This window comes from Cyprinodon tularosa, unplaced genomic scaffold, assembly GCF_016077235.1.
Source record: "Cyprinodon tularosa strain WSP-4 unplaced genomic scaffold, ASM1607723v1 ctg152, whole genome shotgun sequence".
Lineage (NCBI taxonomy): Eukaryota > Metazoa > Chordata > Actinopteri > Cyprinodontiformes > Cyprinodontidae > Cyprinodon > Cyprinodon tularosa.
This window is the reverse complement of record NW_024038354.1, coordinates 779455-790000: the sequence shown is the minus strand read 5'-3', so window position 1 is coordinate 790000 and position 10546 is coordinate 779455. Positions and strand designations below refer to the sequence as shown.

Sequence of the window (10546 nt, the reverse complement as noted above, 5' to 3'; positions counted from 1 at the left end):
CCTCCCCATCTTCTTGCCATATGTTTCTATGGCATAAATCAGTGTCTGTGACCTGTTTTCATTTTAAAAAAAGAACATTGGCACAAACCTAGCCTGTATGTATTTTTTTGTATGTCATCGAGAGTATTTAAATGATTTTCAATCAGGAAAAAAATGTGCGATTAAAATGCGATTAATCGCGAGTTAACTCAGGCATTGATGCGATTAATCGCGATTAAAAAATTTAATCGATTGACAGCACTAATATATATATATATATATATATATATATATATATATATATATAATCATCTTTACCATTGACAGGTTGCAGCCATGTCCTGATTTCCTCGTTTTCCAGCCACTTTTGTTGAAATGAGCATTTTCCCATTCTCTAGCCTTTTCTCCGCCTCCAGCTTCTTTTCCGAACAAATACGCGGAACCAGTTACATCTAATGTATCTGACGAAATTGTTTTTAGAAACTTTTTATTTCTAAAAGCATTTTAAATGCCACGATAATCACAATTAAATAATTTTAATGCCATTTAAAAAATAACTATATAATTACTTTTAATGATTTTTAATGACCATTAACATCAGCAGATAATTAGCTTCTTTCTGTTGTGCAACTGCAAAAAAGCGACACACTGAACATTGTTTTGCTTTGTCTCAGTAATACTGGATCTTAAAACTCATTCAGGGAGAATGAACCTAAGATTACATTAAAATGATGGCCGCTCACACTGAGCCTGGTTCTGCTGGAGGTTTCTTCCTGTTCAAAGGGAGTTTTTCCTCTCCACTGTCGCTACAAGCATGCTTAGTGTGAGGGAGTCAATGAGTCGATGCAATCAGCTGGTTTTCCTTAGATAGAAAACTTTGAATCAATATAACTGGATGATCTGGTTTATGTGGATCTATAAAGTGACATGATGTGAATTGGAGCTATAGAAATAAACTGAACAGAATTAAAACTCATGGAAAAGATGAAACTAAAGCTGACTCAATGATGCAGAATCTCTAAATCTGTGATTTGATTAGTAGGGATCATGAGCTCTAATTGAGCTGCTGCTGTTTCTACATTTTCAGATGTAGAGAAAAAGTGCTTCCTACCCTTCAGGTCTCGCTCCTTGAACTGAGTGATGGGAAACATCATTGCATCAGCGAGCTGGGTGGACAGGACGGCATGGCAGGAGCTTAGCTGGACAAAGACAAGACGTTAGGACACATTCCAGCCAGTAGGCCCCCGGAGAGAAAAAGCAGCTCACCTCATCAATGACCTTGGAAAACTGCTGCAGGGTGGAGCTCATCACCTCATCGTCGCCCCCTAGAGGAAAACGCTGCACAGAGCAGCAAAAACAAAAAGAGAGGATGTCATTTATTTCATGTTACCAACGTTTTGTAACATTCTCCTCTTTTCTATCATCACGTTCTTGTCTTGTGAGCAGAGCAGATGAGACGAGCTCTTTAGGTGATAAATTAAGGAGCTCGTCAGCCTGGCTGTGTGTTTCCTGTGGAGCTGGTTATGCTCCATATTGAATAGCGGTTGTTCAGCTTCAAAAGCTCAATGCAGAGCTGAACGGTCATAGTTTGGTCAGTGATAGAAATTAAACTTTATCTTGTGTTTACAATGTGACGTAATTGATGATCTTGGACTGTAGAATTAGTTTTTCACAGAAAGTTAACCAATACATATATGAGTTATTGTGCTTATATAATTACTTATTCAATAATTATGGAGTAAAAAGGTTTTTTTAATTGAACAGGTGGTTTATTCTATATATATATATGGCTATTGATTAAAATGTGAAAAACTTTGATTCATTAATTACAGATTATGTAATTAACTCGATGACTTTTAATCATGTACCACCAATTAAACACAGCTGAATTAATCAGGGCAGTTGTTTACACTGAATTGATTTATAGACATGGAGTGAAGGAGGTGAACACAAACACTTTATAAATGTTTATTTAAAAAGTTTAGTTTCCTTTACAATGATGATCCTATGACTGTGTATTAAGGCCAGGCTAGAGATTTTTTTATTTGTAGAATGTTGTCGTAATTTATGAGAATAAAGTCATAACATTACGAGAATAAAGTCATCATTCAACAACCCGTTTCAGAAAGAAAGCTTGGAGCTCCGCCCAGCAGATTAAGGCTGACCAGCTCCACCAATCAGCAACCAGAGTCCACTTTGACATCCTGCCCAGTTTGATGCTGCTGCTAAAAGATTTCCTGATTTATCAAACCGATGCTAAAGTAGAACTTCACATGATGCTCCACATTCCTCACTTTAGGGAAGACAGGACTACTTGGAAGAGTTGTTATAAAATACAACTTGTTTATCGAAATATAACAACTTTATTCTCGGAAATTTACGACTTTATTCTCATAATTTTCAAACTTTATTCTCGTAATGTCGTGACTCTATTTTCATAATTTTATGACTATTCTCTTTGTGACTTTCTTCATGTAATGTTATGACATTATTCTCGTAATTTTGTGACTTTATTCTCGTAATGTTACAACTTTATTCTTGTAATTTTCTGACTTTATTCTCGTAATATTGTGACTTTATTCTCGTAATTTTATGACTATTCTCTTTGTTACTTTCTTCATGTAATGTTATGACATTATTCAAGTAGTGTTACGACATTCTTCTTGTAATTTTGTGACTTTATTCTCATTATTTTTTAACTTTATTCTCGTAACGTTACAACTTTATTCTCGTTATTTTATAACTTTATTCTCGTAATGTTACGACTTTATTCTCGTAATGTTACGACTTTATTCTCGTAATGTTACGACTTTATTCTCATAATTTTACCACTTTATTCTCATAATTTTTCCACTTTATTCTCATAATTTTACCACTTTATTCTCATAATTTTACCACTTTATTCTCATAATTTTACCACTTTATTCTCGAAATAGAAAAAAGCATCTCTAGCCTGGCCCTAATATTTCATGGTAACGATCCTCCCTGTTGGCCCATCAGAGTATCCTGTGTGCTGATCTCTGTCCTGTTTGCATCCTCTGGGCCACATATCGCATGTTTGACAGATACCTGATGACATCACCCTAATAAGGATTAGCCCTGCATCGTGGCGATGCAGACAGATCAAGCTAAACGTATGTTCTCCTCTTCTACCTGTTTGTCGTACTCTTTCAGCAGCCTGGAGGTCAGGTGTGTCGCTGCACTCAGCTCATTCTGCAAAACAAAAACTATGATGAGCTTCCTCTAATAAAAAGTTAAGAGGTATTAGGTTTGTAAGTTTGTACCTGTGCATCATAAATCCTCTGCATGGCCTGGTAGAGCTGAGTGCAGTAGTTGGAGATGGCTGCGGTATCCTCCTCGAACACTCCCAGCAGAGATCGTGTCTGCAGACGAAAAGCAGAGAACGACGGAAACAAGAAGAAAGTCAGCATCCAATCATGATCCTGGGTGGATCTCCTTTAATGATTTTTAATGAGCCATAAAAACCCTGAACTGGTTGAACATCTCCAAATCCAGCTGATGATCAGCTGAGAGTCAAACTTTGGACTAAACTTGCTTCTTTTGACTGTTTTGGAAAAACAAAGCAGGTTTGCTGTGTTTCTAAAAGGTTTGATGATCATAAAGTAAAGAACGAACTGTTTTATGGTCTGTGTTTGTGTTGAAACATGTTCCTTCTGCTCAGTATGAATCCAGTTCTGGTTCTGGTTGGACTCCTCCAGGGCTGCTGCTTGTCACCCATCCAGTTTGTGTTTTTTCCGAATGATCTAGAGGTGCAGCCCTGGATGGAGGCTTCCCTTTGCTTTTTGGAGGTGATATGCCTCAGTTAGCATCATTAGGCTCTGAATTAGAGACAACCAGACTTTCTAGTTTAGTTCTAGTGTAGAACTAGAGTTCTAGTTTACAGCTCTGACAACTTTCCAACCTCCATGATCAGAGTGAATGGACTGTGGGAATGAATCCTAACTAAAGGAGACTGAACGACCTTCCTGATAGGCTGACTGGTCTCTGCTCCTCCCATGTAGGGCTGGAGTTCAAGCATCAGGGCTCTGATTGGTCAGGCTTGTGTTCACACAACATAAGGTCTGAAAAACATTTTAAGGAATCAGCGTGGTTTTCTGTCCCCTGATGATAACTGGATTATCAGCTGATTGCTCTTGGATCCATGTGCTGGACGGGTCTAGTCCAGGAGAGACCGACCTGCTGGACCCTCAGCAGTGGCGGATCTAGACCAAATGTACCAGGGGGCCAGGAGGGGGCCAGAGTGTTTTCATGGGGGCCCAGAAAAGCATGAAATAAATAATCAGGGGAAGAGATTCAAATATATAGAGAACTGCATGAAGGGAAACTTCTTTTCTATGAGGTTAAATAAAAAATCAATTTCTGAGGAGGTCAATATACATTTATATATATATTTATATATATATATATATATATTTACATATTTTTTTTACTTAATTTAAGTTAAAACTACAGTTTTCTATAAATTTGAACTCAAGAAGAACTGTTAAATTCATCTGAAAAAATTATAGCATTTTTTTTTGTGTGAAAAAAAAACAAAAACATTTGACAGATGAAAACTGGGATCCTATCTCAGTACCACTGAAACTATCACCTTATTATTTTTTAATAATAAGTAAAACAGAATTTGTAATGAAACAATGAAATAGATCCAAATGATCTATAAGTAATCATTTCTGTTCCAGCCCAGATCATTATTAGAATTTCTTTTAAGTATTATGTCTTCAGAACAGGAGCCATAACAGGAGCCAGGACATGATCTACAGGGGCACTGGCCCCCATTGGCCCCCGTCTAGAACTGGCCATGACCCCCAGTACTCCTGTTCATCATGGAGGAGGTCTGTTCCTCTAATGTACAACAACCAGAAGGCTAGTGGGGTGCAAAGCACTAAAGACATAATAACAAATATAGATATCCAGCATTTTATGGTAACTAAAAGTACTGATATACATTTAAAATGTATAGTTCGATAATTTAATATGAGCCCAAAATGAATGTTGCTTCAGATTGTAGTTTATTAACGATAAAAAGTTAATTTATTTATCAGAAGAGAGATTAGGAAACATCTAATTATAAAAATCTGAACACTGTTTGCCCACCAGGCTTTTAGCTAGGAATATTTTCTCTCCCTGTTTATTAGAGCTGATGTCAGGTGAATTCCTCCATTGTGACAACAATAAAGTCTTATCTTATTAAACTCTTACTGAAGTGACTTTTAGGAACAAAATAATTCTGCAAATGTATCCATAAAGCTGAGATATCAAAGCCAGCGCCGAGCACGATGCCGCCTGCTGCTTTGGATGTCCTCATTATTCTGTCCATCAATCAGATGCTGCTTCCTTTCATTTGTCATGTTACTTTTCTTTATCGGACTCTCCACCTCAGTCACAGCCACCTCCATTTCTGCCTAGGTTCAAGTTGAAGGTCACAGGTGTTTTATTTTTATTCAAATCAGAATCAAACATTCAGATCAAGTTGTGATCTCATAACAACTGTTTTATAATAATATCAGCCTAACATGTCAAATATTTTAAACGACTTTATTTTAACGAGGGAATAAAGTGAATGTGATTGGTCGTTTATCAAGGGGGCGGGATGTTGTGGCGGAAGTTTGGTTGTGGCCGGTTTGTCGGAAGCTAACCAGTTAGCAACTTAGTGCTAGTAGGTTCCCAATGGGAAATTCCATTGGGACCAAGTAGCACTAAATTGGTGACTTAGAAACGACACTGTCAAGGAACGCTATGGACAGAGGAAACATGCAAGAGGAGGAGAGTTTAGTGTGGGAGGTCGTGGATGAGTCTCCTACGTCATCCATTTTTTATTTAGAGGAGGAAAGCGGGGACGAAGATGTTGTGGAAGAGGACGCCAGGGCGGCAGAAGCTTGGTTTGGTGTAGAAGGCTTCCAGCCGTACATGTTTGAGCCCTTGCCTCGCAACGCTGCCAGTTCTGTTAGCTCTACGCCTGCTGAAGACACAGACATCCATCCCCGTGAACACTGGGACGCAACTCAATGGGAAAGGAAAGGATTCTGATTTCAACCGCTGTGTATATTAGCTGCGACACATGAATCAAGATGCTATGACCGAAAAAATGTGATTGACAGATGACCGTTGATATATGATTGGCCGAATTTAGGTGTTCAGGCTGACGTAGAACTAACTGGCCTGCAGAAGATAACGGAAAAAAGATATTTTTTTTAATCTTAATAGAAATTTTCTAACTTATGGGAGAATATAGTCTGATAAAGAGTACATTTATATACATGTTTAAGCCAGAATGTTTTGACATTTAAATATGATTTCCATATGACTTTAAATCACTGCAAACATATTAGTTTTAGGTATAATGATCCATTGATTATTCCCTGCTGGACTTTTCCTTTAACTGTCATTTCTGCTTTGAATGTAAGCCTGAGTTCTCCAAGAGGATCCAGTAAACAAACACATTTAAAAAAAAAAATCCTACATTTTGGGTGAACCTCTCCTTCTAAGCAGCCTTTTATTTTGGCCCCATGGTGAAATGGGATTACAGGCTAATCTGGACCTTTCTCTCCATAATCTCTCTATAAACTGAATAAAAGTAAAATAATAAAACATTAGAAGAATTTATTTTAAAGATTCAGGAGGATGATAAGTAAATACGTGACGTGATAAGGTACAGGATGTAGGACACACCCCGAGTTGTAACGTCACAGCAGGTGTTTCACCTCACATTTTCTTCACATTGCTTCATCCACAGTGACAGAGAGCCGCTGGGTGTCCGTCCGTGGGCTGTGACCAGCGGAAATGATGCGGTTTGGGGGGGTAGGTTGCTATGAGGGTTTATCATGGCGGGGAGATGTTAGCGGCTCAGCGGCAGCAGCGGTTGGTTGATCTCCGCTGATCTCGTGAGGTTAAAGAGCGTTTATCAATGAGCCGCGGCGCTATGTTTGATGTTGGCCAACAGTTAGCCTAGCTAGCGGCTAGCAGATGTTAGCAGAGCTCCACTGAGCAGCAGCAGTTACCTGCGGGCTGTCCTCCAACGTCTCCTCCAACGGCAGCTTCTCTATTCCGGGCATAGCGGCTCCTGGTGTGTCGCCTATCGAAGCGAACCGGCAGAGAAAACACCAAACAAACCGACCTGAGAACTCCCACTCAGGATATGTTGGTTCCACGAATTCACAACACCCCAAATCAGCTCCTCCTGGTTCGGACTGACCCCGCCCATTAGGCAGATTGTGATTGGCTGACACAGACTAGAGTGAATTCTTCTTCTTCTTCTTCTTCTTATGAGATTTTATGGCGGTTGGCAAACTTGTGAAATGTGCATTACCGCCACCAACTGATATGGAGTAAAGCAAGGAAACAGGAAACGATTCACCCCCCCCAAAAAAAAAAAAAAAAAAAAAAAAAAAAAAAAAAAAAAAAAAAAAAAAATACAATAAAATAACCTGTGTAACTTAAACCCACATAATACTAAATTATACTAAATTACATTTGCCCGTATAATTTTAATTTACTCTAGGTCATCGTACCTCTGCCAGTTTCTGATGGTCCCATTGGTCTTTCCATCATGCTTCCAACCATCTCCCAGTTCATATCTTTAACATCCAGATATTTTTCTGCAGCCTTCACTATTATTTTGATTTTTTCTGTTTTTTTTGTCGTCTGAGCAGTACAATTAATCACTTCCACCATGAAAAGAACAAAATTTGTCTTTTTAACAATTAGTGAGTCTTCATCAATTTTTGGAGATTTCTCTAGAGGTTTGAAATTAGCCGTGTGTTGAACTGTAGGTTTGGGTTTTTCTGACTGAGATGGGATCCTTTTTGCAGCTTCAGCATAAGTTATTCCAAGCTCAAATTTCATTTTTTTTATTTCTTCAGACCTTTTGCTTGCTTCACAGCCGCGATAAGCAGCAGTATGTTCTCCACCACAATTACAGCATTTTATTTTAGCTTCTTTTCCACATTTACCATATTCATGTTCTCCTGCACACCTTCCACACCTCTGTTTCCCTTTACAAACTGCTGCAATGTGTCCGAATTTTTGACATTTGAAACATCTCAATGGTGGTGGATTGTAGATTTTGACATTGTAACTGATGTAACCGATGAATACTTTGCTTGGTAATTGCTCTTCCTCGAATTTAATTAGTACAGATAAACTGTCAGATCTTTCTCCGTTTCTTGTTGTTTTTAACCGTTTTACTTCTTTTACTTTTGCACCGCTTATGTTTTCCAGAATCTCTTTTTCAGAAATTTTCAGAGGAACTCCTCCAATGACTCCCCTGCTGATCTTTTTGTTCTCCATTAGGCTGCACTGAACTCTTATCCCGTCAATTTTGTTAATACGTATTGCTTTGCCTTGCTGGGCGCTGTCTCTGCAGTTAATTAGCAGGTCTCCACTGTACAGAATTCTGGCACCTCTGACTTCTCCAACAAGTTTATTGATGGTTTTTGTTAAGTGAACCGGATTCCAGTTTGTAAAAGAGTCTGCCTGATTAACGACTTTGAATATGACTTTGAATTCATTTTGTTGTGCTGTGGAATGTATGGATTGATCATCACTGGATTGTTCTGAACTAGATTCCCCTTTAACTGATCTCTGTTTTTTCCGCTTTTTCTCATTTTTTGATGTTGCTATCTTCCAACCTTCATTGTCACTATTTCCCTCTTCCATCCCACAAGAATCGCTTCCTGTTTCCTCACTACTCACGGCCCAGGACATTTCTCCACAAGCAGAGCAGCTTCAAAACACGCGCCATGCACCAAACGACCAACCCCCGACTAGAGTGAATTTAATTGGCTTCTTGTTTAAAAGGCAACGGGCGCCATTTTGGCTCCGGAGGCGCTGGGAGATGCATTAGAGAGCCATAATGGAGCCCCTAGTTCTTTGTTGTTGTTTCTAAACTTTATTAAGTATAAAAAGATTAAATATACAATAGTGCGTTTTCGACCCCTAGACAGCGGATTTACTTGGATTTTTCCAGATATCCTGTTTTTATTAAGCCTCAAATCAATGAAAGAGGCAACCAGGGGTGGATTTAGACAATTCGAGGCCCTTGGCAAAGACAGACAGGGGGCCTAGTGTGACATCACATGAAACAGCCCCATTATCCAGATAGAGAAATGTTAATATGTAGGAAATGTTCCTAACAGAGCACTTCGCTCTCAATCTGCAGGTTTACTAGTGGTTCCTAGAATTTCTAAAGTAGAATGGGAGGCAGATCTTTTAGTTATCAGGCTCCTCTCCTGTGGAACCAACTACCAGTTTTAGTCCGTGAGGCAGACACCCTGTCTACTTTTAAGGCTAGGCTTAAAACTTTCATTTTTGATAAAGCTTATAGTTAGGGTGGCTCAGGTTATCCTGAGCTATCTCTATAGTTATGCTGCTATAGGCTTAGACTTTTGGAGGACATAGGGACCCCCATTTCATCATTCTGCTTCATTCTCTCTCTGTTCTCCCACTCTGCAGAATCTGTTAGTTCAATCTCTAACCTTCTGCTCTCTCTGCTTTTCCTCAGAGTAGCTTTGCCTCGTCTGTTCCTGTTTGGCTGTGACGTCATCCTGGAAAAAAACATCAGCTGTGCTGCTTCTATCAACACCCTTGTTAATAGATGTTGGAGATCGGCCTGTTTTCCAGTGTGGTCCTGTTTCTCTGACCGTGACTGAGTGGATGTGCTCTCTTCGTCCTCTGGCATGGGAGCTGGCTCAGAGCTCGTCTGCCTGGCTGTGTGTTTCCTGGACGGGGCCGCCTTTTACAGCTGCTTTTTGTATCTCTGCTTCTGTCTCCTTGAACCCCAGTCGGCCTCGGCAGATGGCCGCTCACACTGAGCCTGGTTCTGCTGGAGGTTTCTTCCTGTTAAAAGGGAGTTTTTCCTCTCCACTGTCGCTACAAGCATGCTTAGTGTGGGGGATTGTATTTGAGTCAATGAGTCAATGCAATCAACTGGTTTTCCTTAGATAGAAAACTTTGTATCAATTTGACTGTATGATCTGGTTGAACTGTAAAGTGCCTTGAGATGACATGTGTTGTGAATTTGGCGCTATATAAATAAACTGAATTGAATTGAATTAATAGAACACACATGCATTATTTGTTCTAGGTTTTGTCCCTCTCTTCTTGTCCCTTTTCTTGTCGTTTTCCCCACTCTGAGACACACCTAATATTATAAGTGTTCTGATGGCATTTTAGCCAAAGGATTTTATCAAAAACATTATAAATGTGCCAGAATTCTGTGGCCTTGAAGGTGATAACAGACTGCGTGAAAACTTTTATAGTGAGTAAATAACAGACCACATGAAGCTACTATGAGAAAAAGCAGAGAGAGCAGAACGTTAGAGATTGAACTAACAGATTCTGCAGGGTAGAAGAGAGATAGAATGAAGCTGGGTAAACCCAACAAGTCTTAAGACAACTTTATTATCATTTTGTGAATACAAAACAAAATGGTCTGTAATGATCTTTTCTATGAAGAAAGACCAGTCTACCCAGTGTCGTCATACTGGAAGCTGTGGGAGGAGATAAACTGGAGGAGAAAGTTTCAGCGGAGCAGATCTTGGAGGTA

At 39.2% G+C, this 10546-nt stretch overlaps 1 protein-coding gene across 1 annotated transcript in view; it reads right to left on the bottom strand.

Moving 5' to 3' along the window:
• The window catches only part of appl1 (adaptor protein, phosphotyrosine interaction, PH domain and leucine zipper containing 1), a 35357-nt gene extending 28154 nt beyond the window's left edge, over positions 1 to 7203 (bottom strand). Inside the window, exons 1-5 of the mRNA XM_038279704.1 lie at positions 7002 to 7203; positions 3264 to 3362; positions 3133 to 3192; positions 1246 to 1317; positions 1091 to 1178 (exon numbers count right to left, since the gene is read on the bottom strand). Of these exons, the coding sequence (XP_038135632.1) occupies positions 1091 to 1178; positions 1246 to 1317; positions 3133 to 3192; positions 3264 to 3362; positions 7002 to 7055 (373 nt within the window). The 5' untranslated portion in view covers positions 7056 to 7203. The remainder of the gene's footprint in view (positions 1 to 1090; positions 1179 to 1245; positions 1318 to 3132; positions 3193 to 3263; positions 3363 to 7001) is intronic.
• Between the last annotated feature and the right edge of the window lie 3343 nt (positions 7204 to 10546).